Source organism: Melitaea cinxia, chromosome Z, assembly GCF_905220565.1.
Source record: "Melitaea cinxia chromosome Z, ilMelCinx1.1, whole genome shotgun sequence".
Taxonomy (NCBI): Eukaryota; Metazoa; Arthropoda; class Insecta; order Lepidoptera; family Nymphalidae; genus Melitaea; species Melitaea cinxia.
This window is the reverse complement of record NC_059424.1, coordinates 18,865,457-18,886,587: the sequence shown is the minus strand read 5'-3', so window position 1 is coordinate 18,886,587 and position 21,131 is coordinate 18,865,457. Positions and strand designations below refer to the sequence as shown.

The 21,131-nt window shown below is 31.8% G+C and overlaps 1 protein-coding gene across 1 annotated transcript; it reads left to right on the top strand.

Annotated features, from left to right (window-relative positions):
• Positions 1–6,601: 6,601 nt before the first annotated feature.
• Positions 6,602–20,304, top strand: LOC123668467 (UDP-N-acetylglucosamine--peptide N-acetylglucosaminyltransferase 110 kDa subunit-like). The gene is made up of 8 exons (XM_045602198.1): positions 6,602–6,752; positions 11,985–12,379; positions 12,723–13,960; positions 14,237–14,528; positions 14,604–14,784; positions 14,864–14,968; positions 17,605–17,791; positions 20,154–20,304. The coding sequence occupies exons 1-7, from the start codon at positions 6,640–6,642 to the stop codon at positions 17,756–17,758; spliced, it is 2,478 nt and encodes an 825-aa protein (XP_045458154.1). The 5' UTR covers positions 6,602–6,639; the 3' UTR covers positions 17,759–17,791; positions 20,154–20,304.
• The last annotated feature ends 827 nt before the right edge of the window (positions 20,305–21,131 follow it).

Below are 21,131 nucleotides of genomic sequence, written 5' to 3'. Positions count from 1 at the left end.
GGAACCTTGTTATCCCTTAGTCGCCTCTTACAACACCCACGGGATGAGAGGGGGTGGCTAAATTCTTTAGTGCCGTAGCCACACAGCACTAATTTCAATGTTTGCGTACTAATAAATAAAAGTAATTCCGGACGGTGAAATAGGCGACTAGTTCGTACTACTAAAATTACCTGAAAATGGCTGACGTGGATCTAAGGGGATACTGTTTTTCGCACAACTGCTTTATGAAGCTTGATCGAAATTAAGATCTGCGAGCAGTCTTTAGCGACCAAGTTATAATAGACAAAGTTATAACTTAGTCGGGAAACACGCGTACGGTTCACTTGATAGTAAGCGATTACCGTAGCTTATAAACATATTCCCCTCAGGGGCTCTAGTCACCTTACTCACCAACAGAAACATAACACTGCTTGAAAACAGTATAATATTGCTGTGATCTTCTGTAGTGTTGAGATACTAACCCAATCGAGCAACTCCATAATTTGAGCAGGATATTTCCTGCTGTGGCCTACCTCACTTAAGCAGTTGGGTAGTTTTTGATTAGGAAAACCGAACCATAAATGTGGTACACAAAGACGTTCTATATTATTGTAATAATTAGGTACTATTTTAGCAAAACTTAGTAAATACATATAAAATCTATTGCTACGCGAGTGAACCCACGGCCAACAGCTAGTTTATAAAGTACGAGCTAAGGGCATTTTGCATTAGTCTATAAAGTAATTACAAACACATAATAAAAAGTTTAGACCGTTTATCATTTTATATCACTTGGTATTTTACGTTGAATTAGCATAAATTACGAATTTGTGTAGCAAACGTTTAACAAGATTTGAGAGAGAATTCTACTTCTAATGGCTTAGTTGTAAGAAAGTGAAACGTAGCTTAAATAATAAAAAGTTATGATGTTGAGGGTTTAAAACTAAATCATCACGCTGCTACAGTAATCACTATTGATTCTAAAATTAAATTTTGTAGTGTTTTAGACCAGAAATTTTGATATAATATTTGTATAACAAAGATATTTTTATTTTATTGAAATTGAAGCTTGTTAGTCAGTTTTTTTTTAAACACTGTTGTTCTTAACTTTCCATTAAAGAATTTATAGTTCTTCATAACAAAAATGTGCTACTTCAATTTTTTAAGTTACATATTATGACAAAAAATTATAACATTAACTTTGTTGTTTCATGATTAAGCGCTATGTCATTTTCAATGGTTTCGTATAAATTATAACAAAATGGAATAAAATTATTATTTCAATGTTTTAAATGTGAAAACGCAACACTCAAACATAATTGTTTTCAACTTCATTATACTCGCATTCGTATAGAAAGAGTTTCATCTGCAGGGTTTAAAGCTTTTTCAATACTAGACAAAAGTGATATCTTAGTTATATGTATAGTAGTTTGAACTACATAATGTACAGTGAACGATATATTATATTAATTTATAAATAAAATTTTGAAAATTATAACCTGGGGATCTTTAAGTCGCGAGTGAATAGGTTACTTCTAGGTAAGCGTGCTCCATCTTAGACCGCATTTTCACTTATCATCAGGTGAAATAGTGGTCAAACGCCTATCATTGTATAAAAAAAAAAAAAAAAAATTATCATGAATAAATTTTCACAAAATGAAATTTGTTATTTAATTCTATAATATTCCATTGTATGCACGGTATGTGTCGTATAACATGAGTAAGGGTAAATACCCTTGTATTATAAGGATGTGGTATTATAAAGGTACTTTATTGTACACATTTCAAGTACATTGTTTACTAACAAGATGTAAATTTTCTCACGTTTATTATACTACACATATATGTGACCGCTTGTTTCATTGTATTACAATTCTTTCATATTTATTTTAGGGGTACTACTCCTGTGGGTATGACATGATGTATACAGTTATTAAATTAAAAGTTTTTATTCTTCAATCTGACAAGTCGTTATTGAGATTAATATACCGAAATATTTGTAACATGTACAAAGAATCCGAAAAGCCTTCATTATTTTTACATAGATAGTTCTGAATATCAAATATATACAAATATATTGGATTCAGGTAAATATAATCGAAAAGATTTTGTTCATTTCCCATCATATTTTTCTTTAATAGCCTGAAGGGAGGTAATCCAATTTTTCTCGTCTTGTCGACAAGGACGTTTCCTACATACTCGTATCTTGATTTATATATTTGCAGAAATATGAACTTACGTTACATTAGGCTTAGATCACACATGCGGGTTTACTTTGATTTTTTACAATCCTGCATCAAATTAAATATTGAGCATAAAATATTCTGGAAAAAGAAATTTAAAGTGCGATCTTTAGATCAACATATTGGAAATAAATAGTTCTAACTTGTTAAATTTAGCGAAGTATTACAAATTAAATTCATCGCTTTGTATTATACGAGTAATACATAGGAGCTAGCGCAGCTGCTGACTTTGTGTAGGTTATGCTTCTCTGATAATCTCAAGAGAAGTTTTCACAATTGAAAAAATAACTTTTACGTAAAGAGTACAAAGTACCTATTATGGACATTATTATTTTATTTTATTTTATTTATTTTATTTATTCAGAAAAACTTACAGCTATACATAAATTAAAAATACAATTAAAAAAACTAAAAGCCATTTATAAGTTTTTACAATTAACAAAAATCATCATTATACATCTATCCTTACTAATTTCAGTGATAAACAAGTACAAACTAGGATCGAAAACTAATTAAATTTTAATAATGGTTGTATAAGTACACTTTAAATAGATTAGCTTGGCATGGTCGTATACAAAACTCCACAAAGCGACCCGTGCAAGCATAGTAGGATTTACTGATCAGAAAAATTACGTGAGTCACAGGTTTATTTATCCCCGATGCTCTGTGTTAATGTAAAATCGTAATTAATAAAAACTTTGGAAGAAAGAGCTCATAAAAATGAAAATTTGAAAAAAGAACAACAATTTAATTATCACAAACAATGGTCCTATAATTTTCTAAAGTCCCTAATGTGGCAGTTGACGTAATATTTAACAGCACGATACGCGCTAAATATGCGCGGTAGTAGCTTGTTTAGTTTTAAAAACTATCTAAAAATATATTCCTAGAGAATGTTAGAAGTTTTATTTTATTAAATATTCATTAGAGTTCATTAAATTTATCACTCTCCTTGAAAGGAATACTAATTTTCAACTTAATTGTACCGAGGAAAACTTTAAGTGGCTTCACAAGAAACTGAGAATAACAAAATAACAAAATATAAAATTATATTTTGTTATTTTAACGTACTGTTTTATGGAAGCCTATAAATGTCACAATGTAAAAAAAAATACCAAACTGTTTTCATGCCACGTCATTTATTTCAGAATGGCGAATGTTTCAAAATTTCACCGAAAACGGCAGTTTGTCCTTCGATTTTTCAAACAGAAACTACATACAAATTTAACTTTTGGTTACGCAGTTTTCAACCCGCAACCGGCTGCGATTAAGGCAACGTTTCGATACGAGTTATTATAATTAGTAAACACGTAACACTCTCACAGTCGAGGTGCATTGACAATGTCAGTGTCAAACGTGCCTGCGTTTTCAATGTCTTGGCACTTGTAGCTATTTCCTACCTAACGACTACTCTAAGTTCACGTTTAGTACATATAAATAGCTTTCGTCAATGGCGTTTATCATGTAAACTGTCTTACTCTTAAAATTAATAGGTATCTGACGACAGAGATTCGATAAGTAATTGATTCTTGTACACAGATATACAAGTAAATTAAAATAATTATAAAACGTACGATTATTGTTTAGTATTTTGCATTGAGAAATGTTTATAGCTATAGCATTATTTGGTTCGAGATTATGCTAATGACTAAGATTACTGGGGGATTGTTGGGTAGATTTTGGGTAGTGGTGGGTTTTTATACAAACGTACAAAATTTATAAGAATTGACAGTTGTTTAACGAGAGTAAGTGGAATTTCTTTACGATTCTTCTCTGCAGAATCTATATTCCGAATCGATTAAGGCTTTACATGAACCTTATTTATTTATTTACATTTTTTACCCACCAACACAAAAAGTAACAAAAATTTAATTACGTAAACAAATATAATAAAGTTGCATTAGTTGCAACAGGTGGCCTTATCGCTAAAGCAGTAATTTCTTCCAGGCTATCTTTGGGCAAAGGACTAGAATTGTTAGTGGGAATTGGGGCGTACAGTAGAGCGTAAAATATGTACTATCAGACATAACTATAAAAATACATATTATATATATTTATACATATGCACATATACATACAAATACACTCACATAAATACATACAGATACACGAACACAAATATTTACATAAACTAATAATAATTTAATAAAAAAAACTTTTATAACTTCTCTAAATCATATAGGTATATTATTATTAAAACGCTAAGGTTAAGATGTTTGCCTCCCTTTTTAGAAAAAATCGCCATAATTACTGAACATAAATTATATATCATTTTATAGATAATGGCTTGTTTTACCGACATCAGCAACTAAAAAAAATTTAAAGCTTTTGTTTTCGTAAATTAATTAATTTATAAAATTATATATACTCGTATAACGGCTTTAATTTTGAAATAACATCAACATGATGGACAATTGTTATACTTATTCAGTGCGCATTATTGGCACGGATATTGCTAGTGTAATTATAATTGTAAAATAACAATTGAAAAGCGATTTTGAAACTAACTCAGCCTCTTTTAGCATATCCGAACGTATCCCACCAATCGTTAGCTGTCATTATATGGTCGAAATAAAACAAAAATTAGTAGGAGCTAAACGAGTTGCGTAGGTGGAATTAACGTGTCAACATATTATATAGTCGAGTAACATGAATAGGCACTTAATTTTCTCATGTCTAGTCGTTCTGTCGTTCACTTGGACAATGGGTAATCTTATATCCTTTTTTAATCAATAAAGAAAGGTAAACACGCCTATTACATGAATAAAATATGATAAAAGAGAAGAAATCTATGAGGTAAACAAAATAATTATTTTGAAAATATGCAATTACGCACAAAATGAAATAATTCTAATTGAAAATAAATTGTTTCCAAATCTATTTTCGTTTATTTATATTTCTTCGTTTAGTATTACGGAACAATTTTATATACATAATATCGACATGTAGCATTTAATTTTATAATTAAAAAATTCAACAAGAATATTACATTTATCAAAGTAATATTAATTATTTATTAGTCGACCCTTTTTATATTGAAAAATAGCTCTCAAAAAATTATTTAATCTAGATTCATGATTATCTTGAACATTATAGGAAAGTAATAAACTAGGCATTTATTTGAAAATGAGATACTATTAAGTATATTTCCAATAAAATATAATAAAATTCAGGCAACACTTTAATAAGAAAATAAAAATAAAATTACTCAAACGAATGCTGCAATAAAATTTTCGTACCAATAAAATCACTTTAACAAATACTTAAGTTTTGAATTTATATACGTTTATTCCCGAGTAATCAAATATTGTTTCGTTATGTATAAATTATTATTATTACTTTCGATCCAAAAAATTTATATGAGTTTACATTTTTTAATATTATAATATTAATTTCGAATTGCAAAAGAATCGCCTGTCGTTACGTACCAACCTCAGAAAATATTTTAATGAAAAAAGTTACGATAACAATGAAATCTTATATTTCAATGTCTAAACCCTACGCTTAAGTGAAATTAAAATATTTGCTAGGTTGTGTTATTATACGATAAAATGGTATTATTAAAAATATTTTCTCAAATAATTTGTTTCAACGTAACGGTTATTGCTATTGTACATGAAATACTTTGAGTAAAAATTGTAATTAGCAAGCCAACAATAAGAATGATGATGCATCACTGCGCTGAAATAATGACTGAAACTTCCAGAAAAGTTCTAAAGTTAAACATTTCGTCCTTTGTTATTATTTTCATACATGTTTTCATTAAATATTTAAGAAGGCATTAAAGATGCAGAGTGGGTTGCACCTTCGTGATCTTTGATACTTTGTAGACTGGTAAGGGTCAGAAAGTTCTTTCGCGAGTACAGTCGAGATCGAAAACGTTGGGGGAACGTCTCGAGTCAACACGAAAGAAAAGCTTAGGAAAGTGTAGAACTGTAGATATGCGAAATGTTGATGTTATCGATACCGAATGTACGGTAGGTTCGAGCGGGAAAGCCCAGCGGCCGACCGCAGTCGCGTAGCGCCCGTCGCGTCATCACGCCGCGCCGTTTTCTCAAATCGATATCACCGCGCCGTCAATGCACTTTTATTACACGTAAACATTTAACGACTGTTTCAAACTTTTATTACGTTCATTACAAACTATTACACATAGCGGTTAAAATTGAAATTTATCGATTCAATGTTTTTTTTAATTAATTGTTACAAACTTTAAATATATTTAAAAAAAAAATTGTCGTAAGATGTCGTGAATAGAACGCGTGAAATATTCTCGCCGTGCGATAAACGTGAAGGTCACGGCTTGCGTAGCGGTTGGCAGCGGCGCGGGCGCGTCGTGACGTTCTGTCCCGTACCGTTCCGTGCGTCCCGTCACACCGTCAGTAGCGACGCGGGCCCGCCGGGACATGTCCACGGTATGGATTACCAATGCGTGGTTGTGTACACGGTCATCAACATTGCACCGCCTCGGCTATCTCAAACTGATTTACCAAACGGGTGCATTGATTGGATAAAAAATAAAATCAAGAGGCAAGTTTTAATTTTTTTTAAAGTATTTTTTTATGCTGGCGATAATTTATATATGAATTAAGCAATATTTTTTCTAATATCTAATTTTACATGTGCAAATGCCCTTTAAAGCGAAATTAACAATGCAATATTAATGTATATGTTTTAGCAACAAGACGTTTTTAAAATAGTTGAAAACGAATCTTTGAATAAAAAAATAAACAAATGTAAGAAATTAATTTAATATTTTGTAGAAATTAAAATTTTATTATTTTGTATACCGAATAATTTAAGTAAAATTTAATCAATGGTCATTGGACAGAAATTTGTTCCATATTTGAATAAAACAATAAACAGTTAGATTTCATCGTTAACGAATTGTTAATTAATTCAATGAGTTGTTATTATGTCATTACGATTCATTCAACAATGATATATTTCCAGTCAAAAATAATCTCAAGATAAAAAATACTACGTTACAGAAGACTTGAATCAAAACTTTTTTTATAATAAAAATAAATTCTGAATCGTTTGAATAATATCAGCCATTATTGAAACATGCAATTATTATTGATGTTAAAAGTAATTCATTAATCGAGAGCAATCAAACTGACGCTGAAAAATTTGTTATAAAGCAACCTTATGTCTGTTGATATTCGCATTTTTATTGAATTGTGTCTCGAATGTTTACCGATTAAAAAGTTATTAAAATCTGCAGAGAAAATAATATTAACAAGTGGAAGAGAATCGTCGTTATTACGAATTGTTAAATAATAAAACTAACATGGTGATTTACGAATATATTGTAGTGATTATTTACTCAACATTTTGTTATTAATAATAAGTAACGAATAATTAAAAATATAAAACTATATTTTCAATAAATGACCTTTAAAATCGTAGATAAAATCGCCTCTAGTTGAAAGAGCACCGGCGTCAAATATAAAAACTAACTTGTAGCAACGACAAGTAATTTTCACTTTTGAACGATTTGTATCTTAGGCATTTTTGGCATCAAGAGTAATAATTGCATTGCAAAATATATGTCCGTCCATACACGTGTCAAAAAATGAAAACATCTTGCGAAGCTTTGCTTTTAGTTTACAATAAACGTTAAACTCAGTAAACCCGACTAAAGAGACGAAAAATATCTAATAATCAAAATATGGTAATCGGGAACTTTGCTTTATCCTAAGTTAAGTTGACATATGTCTGCGCCTAAGTAAGAGCTAAACACAAGATTGCTGAGCGTGGCGCCTGCTTACCATACAATTTGCATTTTCACGAGACATTTCGTATTAATTAATATCCTTTCAGTTTGATATTTAATAAAATTGTGTATAATTTAAAACATATGGGAAATTTTGAAATCCCCCTCTTTCCTATTTATTATTGCTTATCTTGATATCTCCAGTTATCAAGCATAAACCCATAGTGGTGCGCAATCACGTATATCGTGAAAATCTGACGGATATCAAATTAAACACAAATAAAACATCGATATGTTGAATTACACACAGTAAATACGATTGCTTTGCGTTATTAAATATAAATGCAAACATATTTTCATTGCAATTATCGATGTTCGTAAATATCTCTTTGTTTTGCTTATTTCTGGTTAACTTATCAACAGAAAAGCACGTTAAGCATTCGCCTTTGAATTTTTGAGTTAAGACAGCTATCGACTAATTATTAATAACCTGAAAGGTACCTGTTACACATATCTGTAATTTTATTGATTCGGTATACTTATCTCACTTAATTATGTTTTATGCAAACAAAACGCTCAATTTGATAAAAATAAATTGTTTGATCGAAATTTACTGACTGTTACTGAGCGTAGTATGTATTAATTTTGAATATTAAGTCATCATAGATACTTGATAGTGATTGTTAATCATGGTATTGAAGAAGAGCATAGTATTAGCATTGGAGAACGGTCGGATATATTCCCATAACTACTCGGAGTAAGACGCCTATTCCCGGGAGTGAGATGTACTGACTGAATCAACAAAAAATTGAGTTAGAACGGCTCTATCATAATTGTGTTTGCACGCAAATTAAAAAAAAAAACCGACTTTAATTAAATCGACAAGTAACACAAAATAAACGAAATATAGTCAAGTAACTACGCATTATCAACAATTACTCAAAAATTAGACATCAGATATCGATCAAATTTAAACGGAACTACAAAATAAGTATTAGCTTATAAGTATTACTCAGTAAAAAGTTATACAGTGTAATAAACGTAGGTCAACGAAAAAATAGTCAAGTAAATACGGATTATTAGATATAACTTAAAAAATACTTATTACTTATAAAATTTAAATGGGACCACATAACCTTTTGATTAAAAAAACTTATTGAAATCGGTCCTGGGTGGTTAAAAGTTCTGGGGTAACATATATTAAAAAAAATACAGTCGAATTGATAACCTATTTTGGAAGTCGCTTAAAAATATGCGAAACGGAAAGTGTAGTATGTGGGCGTTCATAGTTTGACTGACTTCAATGCAAATAGGTTGGTGGCTGGTGCATTCTAGTTGTGATAATTGTAACTAATAAGTAAGCGGTAATAAGAACAATTAGCTTGTGAGGCCTTTCTGAGGAAATTCAATTACATGTGTATATTGTTAGTGTTATGATATTAGTTATAACATTTTCAAGTATTCTACGATTACAATTTTATTTTTATTTTTATGAAATGAATAATCAAATACGACAAAGATTTTGTAGAACATAAATGTTTATATTTATATTATATAATAATCACTTAGTCGACGCGTTGGCGCAACGGTCACAGCACTGGTTTGTGGCTGTTTCGCAGGCGTATACGGGTTCGATCCCAGCACATGAGAAACATTTTTCTCGGCCTCGTTAAGCCGTCGTCTCGGTTGTTATCATATACACCCGATCGTTACTCAAAGTAGGGAATATATCTGCCGATCTGCATTGGAGAAGCGTGGTGGATTAACCACTAATCCTTCTCATATATAGAGAAAAAGGCCTATGCCCAGCAGTAGGAGCTGAAGCGTTATAATAAATAATAATAAATATTTGTTCGAGCAAGAAAAACATTACCTGTTCGTATGAAAACTTGTTCACAAAGACTATGGTATAATGAAAATATGTGTGAATAAAATGGGTCGTCTAATGTTTTCCTTTGTGAATAATAGAAATGATTTGCTGTGTTAGTTTTAGTCATACGTCGTATGTGTCCTGAAATTTTTTTTGTGATTATTATTAAATTCGGTGACCGTATCTTTTTTATGACAGGTCTAATTTTATGCTTGAGATACTGGTAAAATTATCTGACAAGCTCTGTAGTTGAATTATTTTTAAGGGAAATTTCTTTAGGCGCCTGGTGGGTAAAATTTTTACAGATCAAACGTGTCACAGCGTCACGAGTTACGAATTTTTAAATGTCCATACCACGTTGAATACACCGGATCTCCTCCGATCACCGAAGTTAAGCAACGTCGGGCGCGGTCAGTACTTGGATGAGTGACCGCCTGGGAACCGGACGCGGGACCGCGTGACGTTGGCTTTTTGTTTTTCTTTCAATTCGTTTTTTTTTTTTTTTTTACTACTGTACTACTTACTACTGTACTTTGTACGCACGCAATTTTTTTTTCTACAACTAGTTGGACAAAACATGAATTTAGTCCGCAAAACGATAAGCGTTTACCATAGTAATATACCATACTACAGTATGTAACAAATCCAACCGCCTCCGAACGCAGCGACTCCAGAAGTTTTGACTATCGCACTTACTAAAGGATCACTAAACTATATAAGACTAGTATTATTTGGCTGTGAGGTTTTCTGAGGTACTCCTCTAGTTGGGTTACACCAAATTTTGAAAAAAAAAAGTTTTTTATAATATGTTTCTATTAAAAATCTTATAATACACCACTTCTCTTAATCTGAAACTCAAAATATACTAATCACACACTAAATCTATATAAAAATGTATGTTTGTCTTTATGTGTTTTATAGAAACGTAAACTATGCATTTGATCATGTCATGATCTTCAGTAGTATTGTGCATGAGCCCGCAAAGGTTTCTGACTTGGTAAGACCAAAAAAGCGTACCAACGCGCGCAGGGCACACCTAGTATCTTTTATAAAATAAGTACACAAAATATTGAAATTTAATTAACAATTTATAATTCATTCACATCGAAGCGTTTTCGCAGAATTTTATTTAATTTTTAATTTTATGTAAATACAGGCTGTTGCTGATTATTTTTAAAATTTTATTTATTATTTAAAAAAAGTCATTCATGTAACTATAGTTTTATTTTATGTTCTGCTGTGGTAATTTTTTGAAGTTAGTTCTCAATAACCTTTTGTTGTCCAGAGCTGAAACAAGGATAGTACCAACAATGGTAGCGTTGATAATACTGGTAGCGTTGATTTCTATCTTGATGAGTATACAAATGTGTCTTTGGAAACAAACCACATTTGACAAAAGATTTTAAAACCGAGAGTTTGAATTACAATTTAAATTAAGTTATTTAAAAATAGTGTATAAATTTGATCTTTACTTTTTTATACAAACTAAATAAACTTTTTAAAACGATTATTATGATAACACGATAAATATTTAATAAGTAATAAAATTTGAGACCATAATTTCTATTCTATTTTATAAATTGAGACACATCATAGGATAAGAAAAAAAAATCGTAAAACATTTTCGACGTAAATAATTTGAAAATGAAATTGTATTCACGAAATCAGTTTGTTTTCAATTAACGCGGTGGAGATTTTCGTATCTGAACCGCGTAACATTAATTAATTCAAGAGGCTTAGGTACAGTCAGAAATGACGATTTTCGCTTGCATCAATATTGTTCAATAATCATAAATAAGTTCATAATAACGAAGTAAGTGAAAGATGTTTATGTGAGATTATTTTTAAGTTTAAAAGCTCACTTATGCGCGGCTTAGCGAAAGTTGAAGTAAGAATTTAAACTAGTATAGGAATAGCTAAGTTTCTAAATAAAAGATGGTGACACAAAACTTGAGTTTAGAGAGAAATATACCACTACTTCTCTCTAAACTCAATTAATTTACATAATAAATGATAGAATCATTAAATGATGTGGTAAAATATACTGAACACAGAATGCCTCTGAACTTCTGACTTTATCTTTAAAATACCTTTAAACATTTGAAACAAACGATAAATAATCTAAGCGAACATAACTCATCGACAAAATGTTAAAGAATGTTTATTATTTCAGAGCAATAGCAGTATACCTCACATCTTTGAAGTTGACGCCAAACAACGGAATAATTTATGGCAACTTAGCGTGTCTGTATTACAAACAAGGCTTCATAGATCTCGCTATTGACACATACAGACAAGCAATAGAACTCCAACCTAATTTCCCAGATGCATACTGTAATCTCGCTAATGCACTCAAAGAGAAGGGCCTCGTCCACGAAGCAGAAGAATGTTACAATAAAGCTCTACAGTTATGTCCAACACATGTCGACACTCTCAACAATCTTGGTAATGTTAAACGGGAACAGGGAAAAATTGAAGAAGCCACTAATCTGTACATGAGAGCGTTGGAAGTATTTCCAAATTTTGCAGCATCTCATAGTAATTTGGCATCACTTTTGCAGCAACAAGGTATTCTAAAAATTATATTATTATACTAAACATTTAATAGTGAAATAGTTTGGTTCGTTGATTGTATATTTGACTTTCAATAGATTCTATTTCTGATTTTCAGTCTATTCCATTAATAGAATTATAAGATTATGTGTACTCTATTTACATTAGTACTATTACAAAGACTTTAACTTGATTTTATTCTAGTTGATAAATATTGTTAACAGTCAATATTAGTCAACAATTGTCAACAATTTTGTTGGAATGATAAATTTCAGTATATATCGACGTGGAAATTAAATTACAGCAGTCACCTAATAGAAATATAATAATATAATAATAAATGTTTAAATTTTTACAGGTAAACTAAGTGATGCCTTATATCACTATAGACAAGCGATTAACATTCAACCGAAATTTGCTGATGCTTATAGTAATATGGGAAATACCTTGAGAGAAATGCAAGATAGCCAAGGAGCACTGATGTGTTTTAAAAAAGCCATAGAACTAAATCCAAATTTCGCTGACGCTCATTGTAATTTGGCTAGTATATACAAAGACATGGGAAACATTCTCGAAGCGATTGCCTTATACAAAATTGCTTTGAAAATAAAACCAAATTTTCCCGATGCTTATTGTAACTTGGCACACTGTTTACAAATTGTTTGTGCTTGGGACTATTACGAAGAACGTATGCAAACAGTCGTTGAAATAGTCGAAGATCAATTATACAATAGTGATAATTTATCCTCTATACATCCTCATCATTCCATCTTATATCCACTGTCTAACAGAGCAAGGAAGGAAATAGCCGCCCGACATGCTGATTTATATTTAGATAAAGTAACTATGCTCACTTCAATCACTTTTAAACATAATACAAAGCTCGAAGGACGTTTACGTATCGGTTACGTCAGTAGTGATTTTGGTAACCACCCTACGTCACATCTGATGCAGTCGATACCAGGGTTGCATAGTCGTTCAAATGTAGAAGTTTTCTGTTATGCTCTAAATGTAGACGATGGTACCACATTCCGTAGTAAAATAATTAAGGAATCAGAACATTTCATTGATTTATCTCTTATTCCGTGTAATGTTGAAGCTGCTAGACGAATACATAGCGACAATATAAATATTTTAGTTAATATGAATGGTTATACAAAGGGGGCGAGAAATGAAATATTTGCTTTAAAACCCTCACCAATACAAGTAATGTGGCTTGGTTATCCAGGGACTAGTGGCGCTGAATACATGGATTACTTTATCACAGACGAAGTATCAAGCCCTCTATCAGCAGTTGCGGATTTTAGTGAAAAGTTTGCTTTTATGCCATACACGTACTTTGTAGGGGATCATAAACAAATGTTTCCTCATTTGAAAAAACGATATAATGTTAGAATTAAAGATGAAGAATACACGAATGATAATGTGGCAGTAATAAATGCAGCGGAAGGTATTAATATGAGTCAATATCTTGATGTAAAATATTACGAAGAAATTGTAGCCTATGAAAATTTAGAACCAATAAATGTAATAATAAGTGAAGTAGACATTCCTAAGGACGTGCTTGAATCGACAATAAATCCAAAACAAGATCAGGTATTTTTTAAATATTAATTTGCAATTTTTAATAAATTAAGTTTTTGTTATTGCGAATAATAAAATTTGAAGATTTTAAGGGATATTCTATTTGTTCTTGTAATAATAACTTGTAGCTAGTTTAATGAATTTATTTTTTCTCCGTTGCTGAATGACGAAATAAATGAATAATTTTTAATCATATGAGTAAAACATGATAACGTGTAGTTAGTTGTATATTATTCTTTCTTAAATCATAAATATTCAATTAATAACAATAAATTTTTATTTTTACAGGTATGCGTAAATAAAACGATAATCGACAATGGTTTATCTATGATCAATGTTGATAAGAAGATTGCATCAGGGGAAATAATATATGACAACATAATATTTACTTCGAGAAGACAATATGGACTTCCTGACGAAGCTATAGTATTTTGCAATTTTAACCAATTATACAAAACGGATCCAAAAATTGTTGCAACATGGGTTAAGATTTTAAAAAAAGTGCCAAACAGTGTTCTCTGGCTTTTAAGTTTTCCAGTTGCAGGGGAACGAAATTTACAAAAATACGTTCGAAGTTTAGGTTAATATTAACGACGTCTTAGATATTCATGGCAAATATGATTCTTATATCTGAATGTTTTTATAACATTTTCAGGAATATCGCCAGGCCGCGTTATATTTTCTAAAATTGCTTCAAAAGAGGAACACGTAAGACGCGGGCAGTTAGCTGACCTATGCTTAGATACGCCTTTATGTAATGGTCATACGACTACTATGGATGTTTTATGGGCTGGTATACCTGTAATTACATTACCAGGAGAAACTCTAGCGTCAAGGTATTATTTTTAAATTATTTATTTAAATTATTATCTTAATATAACTTCAAATATAAAAACATCAAACAAAAAATTACAGGGTTGCAGCGTCACAACTCAAAGCACTAAATTGTCCGGAACTTATAGCAAAAAATAGAAAACATTACGAAGCGATAGCTGTGGAACTGGGAACTAATGATCAATAGTAAGTTTTTTTCAATAACAAATTGGTCAAACCAATTAATTGGTGTTATAAATAAAAGGTCATCATGAATTTGAAACATAATTGGTGTTATATATAAAAGGTCATCATGAATTTGAAACGTGTGTCAGTATTTAATTCTTCGACAAAAATATTTTTTATCGTTATTTGGTTCACTGTTTTAAATATTGTGTTATTTTTTTATATATGTATTTTTGACTTAATTACTTTTCAGAATTGCGAAACAAATAGCAAAAGCTTGTTATTCCATACAAACTTATTTTTCTTTGGCAGATTCAATGTTTTTACTGTAATTACGGTCGCGCATTATGTTTAGATATAATGACACGTTTCCTTTGCCTCTAGACAATACTAATTGCTTGTCACAATGTGACTATTTACCTACCTCAAGTGATTAAAAACTTTTTTGCGTAAGATAAAGAAATAAAGTATACAAAAAACCGTTTGGTGTCGTAGGACACCAGATAGGAACGAAGTTCCTTATTATAAAATATTATTTTAAACTTTTATTCTATTTAAAGAAAACATATATTCGGGTACATTTTTTATTATGATTTTTATCGTTAAAACAAACTACTTTATAATTATCTTAAAACCTTTATTATATTTACAATGATTTATGAAAATATATAATAATTATCGAATGATATAATAATAATAATAGTAGTGCAATAATAATAACAGTCATCACTCATCATCATCACTTCAGCCTATGGCAGTCCACTGCTGGACATAGGCCTCCCCAAGTTCGTGCCAAACATCCCGGTTTTACGCAATCCTCATCTAGTCTACACCGGCAATCTTACGTAGATCGTCGGTCCAACAACGGGCCGGAGGACGTCCCACACTGCATTTGCCAAGACGCGGTCTCCACTCCAGGACCCGTCTACTCCAACGGCCATCGGTCCTGCAACACAGATGACAAACCCACCGCCACTTCAACTTGCTAATTCTGAGGGCTATGTCGGTTACTTTCGTTCTCTCGCGGATAATCTCATTTCTAATCCTATCTTTGAGAGAAACCCCAAGCATAGCCCGTTCCATTGCACGTTGAGCGACTTTAAATTTGTGGACCAGTCCCTTCGTCAGTGTCCACGGCTCCGTATGTTAACAGAGGCAGGACGCATTACTCGAACACTTTTGTCTTCAAGCATTGCGGAATCTTCGAATTGAAGACTTGACGAAGCCTGCCAAACGCCGCCCAGCTGAACCGAATACTCCTGTCGGCCTCCTTCTCGAAGTTGTTGCGGCCTAGTTTGATAGTATGGCCTAGGTAAATATAATCCTGAACAACTTCGAGAAGGGTACCATCGACCGATACCGATCTCGGTATGACTTGGTTGTTAAACATAACTTTCGTTTTGGCCAAGTTCATACATGATCCGACACGCTGGGAGGACTCGTAATAACAGTCATCACTAGGGTATACACTAGACACTGTATAGCCATCATACATGACTATACAGAACAATCTTACGCTTTAATTTAACGTTATGGACGTTATTTTCCGGTTAGAGTAAAACGCCCCATAAGGAACTTCGTTCTAAAAAGATGGAATACTAGTAAAATTCGTTGTTATTCTCCCTTGTATATTACGAATGTCAATATCATTTTTCTTTATTTATTTTTTTTTCATCCTAAAATAAAACTAATACGTCTTAAAGTAACTTACTACATTTAAAAATTTTAAACACTGTCCATAATATTACTCACAACTTTAAGTGGCAATTAATTTTGACTTCTCTTATAAATTGTAAACTAAAATCAATACTCGATTTTATTTCATTTTGATAAGTAACTGTACTAAAGTAACTGCTTTTGATTAATTGTTAATGCTTTACTATTTATCATTTTAAACAGTATAATATAATTTACTACATAGACAATCGATAAATTTGTAATTATTAAAATTATTATTGATTCACGGTATTTAAAAGTGTAAGTTATAATTGTATTTTGTACTTTTATCACTAAAATTGTTTAACAATAGACTATAAAAGGTCGTACGTAGACGAGCCTCACGAGTCAATACAAAGGTTTTACTTTCACTTTCGAATGAACATTGAACTTGCAGTCACGCCGCGCCGACGTAAACAAACAACGCCATCTTTTATGACTTTCAGGCATTTTCACTTTTGAAGCTCTTCTCATTTATAAATACGTAAAGTTATTTCAGTAGATATTATTTAGACTTAATAAAATTATTATACGTCATTTTATTTTTGTTGTTAGTTTAGGTTAGGTTGGGTTAATATTTATGACTGCGTTTCGACGAAATGCTTTATCGTCAGATTTTGTGATAGTTACGATTTCTGCTAGAATCCGATGAGTATGTGTGTATGTATGTGTGTGCGAATGCGCGCGCGCGTGTGTGTGTGTGTGTGTGTGTGTGTGTGTGTGTGTTTGTGTGTGTGTGTGTTTGTGTGTGTGTGTGTGCGTGTGTGTGTTTGTGTGTGTGTGTGTGTGTGTGTGTGTCAAGACAGTATTAAAACTAAATTAGTTCAAGTAGTTTCATAGGTTTATATTATATTTCCCTATCCGCACACTTCCAAATTTTATGTAATTTGTATTTGGCCTCATTTATTAAATAATAACTATTGACTTTTTTATCATTTCAGTCGTAAATATATTCGGAGTAAGATATTTAAAGCACGCTTGGATAGCACACTATTCGATTGTAATCACTACACGAGAGCTTTAGAAAATATTTATGCCAAAATGTGGGATAATTATCAAAATGGATTTGCACCGGATCATATCAGGGCATTTTAATAGATTTTTTGTGAACAGTTTATCGTTTTTAAGGTAAGAAACCTTTTTATTCAATTTTACCCTCATCATCGGTATACGTACATGTGTATGCTATTGTTATTAAAAAATTCTGTTTTTGAGGCATAAATACAGATGTTTTTGCAAAAGGGTTTTTAACTGTTTTCGCTTCTAGAAGTTTTCAAAATTTATTTATTTGAAAGGAAATAAAACAGAAGGAGTAACAGTGTTTTTTGAAAGTGTTGCAAATAGTAATATTTTTTTTAGATATAATCAGAAAATTTGTCATACTAATTACCGACGTTTATCGTGACATCTTTGAGACTTCAACTAACGAAAAAGCATAGTTTTAAAATTCTTTAATTTTAATTTTAATTTTTTTAATGCATATAATAATGGAAATTTAAAATTATTTAAAGTTTTAAGTTTTTAACGTATTATAAATGTTTTAAGACATTTTGATGCAATGCTCTACATATACGCATATCAGTCGAATTATAATATATATATATTTTTTACTTACTTACATTTTAAGCCGTCGGTCCCGGTTGTTATCGTGTACACCTGACAGCGATCGGTACTCATAGTAGGGAATATATCCGCCAGCGCAGCATGGTGGATTAAGGTCTGATCCTTCTCCTACATGAGGAAAGAGAAAGCGATATTAGGGGCTGAAGTAGCTTCATTACATTTATAATGATTCAGTCAATCATTCAGTCATCCAGTCAGTTCAGCCTATTGCAGTCCACTGCTAGACATAGGCCTCCCCAAGTTCGCGCCAAACATCTCGGTTTTACGTAATCCTCATCCAGCCTACACGGGCAATCTTACGTAGATCGTCGGTCCAACGGGCTGAAGGAGTCCCACACTGCGTTTGCCAAGACGCGGTCTCCACTCTAGGACCCGTCTGCTCCAACGGCCATCGGTCCTGCGACATAGATGACCAGCCCACTGCCACTTCAATTTGCATTCCGTGGGCTATATCTGTTACTTTCGTTTTCTTGCGGATAGTCTCATTTTTAATCCTACCCTTGAGAGAAACCGCAAGCATAGCCCGTTTCATTGCACGTTTAGCGACTTTAAACTTGTGGACTAGTCCCTTCGTCAGTATCCACGTGTCTTCTCCGTATTTTAACACAGGCAGGACGCATTGCTCGAAGACTTTTGTCTTCAAGCATTGCAAAATCTTGGAAGTGAAGACTCGAAGAAGCCTGCCAAGCGCCGCCCAGCCCAACCGAATCCTCCTATCGGCCTCCTTCTCAAAGTTATTGCGGCCTTGTTGGATAGTATGTCCTAGGTAAGGTAAATATAATCCTGAACAACTTTGAGAAGGGTATCTTTGACCGATACCGGTCTCGGTATGACTTCGTTGTTAAGCATAACTTTCGTCTTGTCCAAGTTCATACAGAGACCGACACGTCGGGAGGACTCGTTTAGGCCGGCCAGCATTTGGCCTAAATCACCCAACGTCTCCGCAAAGATGACGATATCGTCGGTAAAATATAATATATGATATAATTATAATGATGATAGGATATAAATACAAATAATGAAACACCATATGCAAATTTTAACATATATTTTTTATTGGCTGTCATGTGTTTAAAAGTAAATTTCAATTTATACAAACACTAGCATTTACCCGCGGCTTCGCACGTATTGAATTTTTAATAAAAAGTATTCTATGTTACTTCTAATACCTCCAAGAATATGTGTACAAAGTTTCATGATGCTCGGTTAAGTAGTTTTCGCGTGAAAGCTTAGCAAACAAACTTATATTCACATTTATAATTTATAATATTATACATATATAATATAATGACAGAAAATAATAACAATAAATATAGAAAAATCCCGAATAGCTGAAACTATAATCAATTGGATTGAATATTGACGTGACCGTCGGCGTCGACAATATAGTGCAACGGTATTATTTACAGTACTCAGGGTTGGAACTTCATTACTGGACTGCTAGATGGCGTTGAAGTAGCTAAATTTTGAGATTTTTTGACATTTTTTTTTTTCCTAAAAAATATTTTTTTTTCATAATAAGTATCCTATGTTACTTCAAATACCTCTAAGAATATGTGTACAAAGTTTCATGATGATCGGTTGAGTCGTTTTCGCGTGAAAGCGTAATAAACAAACTTACATTCACATTTATGATATCAGTTGGGATTCCAAGTTGTTATACAGAGCAGAGCGCCAGTTACAATCAACAAAAATCTTTAGACGTACTTGAACACAAATTTATTTGCGGCATTTATCAATTTCAATACATTAACGGCATTTAAAATATGAAAATACATTAAATTAACCAATTAAATATTCTGATAAATAAACGCTTACTTCGTTTCTGATGATATTTTTTTTACGACGATGTATTTTTTTTTTCCAGATATATACAAAAGGATTTTAAACAATCGTTTCTCCGTCCGGAAAAATTCAAGGCCAAAAGAAGTAATTGTTCAACCAGATGAAAAATGTTATGTTTGTGTTTAAAAATATTGTATGTTGTGATGTATATGAATAAAATACTATTCCCTTAATGTCTATTTATTAATTAGCTGGATTTTGCCTGACTTCTTTTGCTTAGTAACTTTAATGCTATCCCATATATTATGCTATCATGTAGGAATCATGTATTCTTAGAGCTGAATTGATTAATAGCAGAACTATGTAGTGGTAGAATTCCGCAAAAGGCGTTTCATTAAATTAACATGAAATTCAAACTATCTTTGAATAAATACTTAATCATCCCTATTTAGAATTTAAAATGTACGCCATTCATTGCTAATATGAAAGATAGCTTCGTATAAAATTTTAATCCCTTTTTTAGCCACTTAAGCGACGACCACTGAAAAAAGCTTATTACAAAGAAATTATAGTTTATAAAAAAAATGAGCGTGCTTTAGATCACACGACTGAAGTGAAGCTTCTTAAGTTGCCTTTACAGTAATATACGAAACCTAACTCTCACTCTTTCTATCTTCACTAACTTATATATCTCTCCCAATTACTGTTCGCCCGATCTCACTTTTCATAAAGCTCTCGTCGCGCGTCCACCAGCTTACTCCCCAAGCCAAGCATGTGTAAAGAAGTCTTACTTCAATAAATATCTATTCTAAATTCACAACTTCCTCTTATTAGTGTGCTTAAATAAGTTGTTCTTTTATTGTTTATATATTACTGTTCTGCGCCGCTCGACACTGCGGAAAACATTGTCCCAATCCTGATTGGATATAAGTATATTTAATAGTAATAGGAAAGGGTATAAAATAAAATACGAATTATCATTTTTAATAATTTTACACATTAAGGATGCCTTTATTACTCAAACGATCAGTTTTGCTAATTATGTCAACAAACGATACAA

What these genes read in the sequence shown, in the direction of transcription:
- LOC123668467 (XM_045602198.1), top strand. Translation starts at nt 6,640, where the DNA reads ATGGATTACCAATGCGTGGTTGTGTACACGGTCATCAACATTGCACCG. An exon ending in AAAATACGTTCGAAGTTTAG is followed by an intron (nt 14,529 to 14,603) that starts GTTAATATTAAC and finishes TAACATTTTCAG; the next exon opens with GAATATCGCCAGGCCGCGTT. An exon ending in GGAGAAACTCTAGCGTCAAG is followed by an intron (nt 14,785 to 14,863) that starts GTATTATTTTTA and finishes AAAAAATTACAG; the next exon opens with GGTTGCAGCGTCACAACTCA.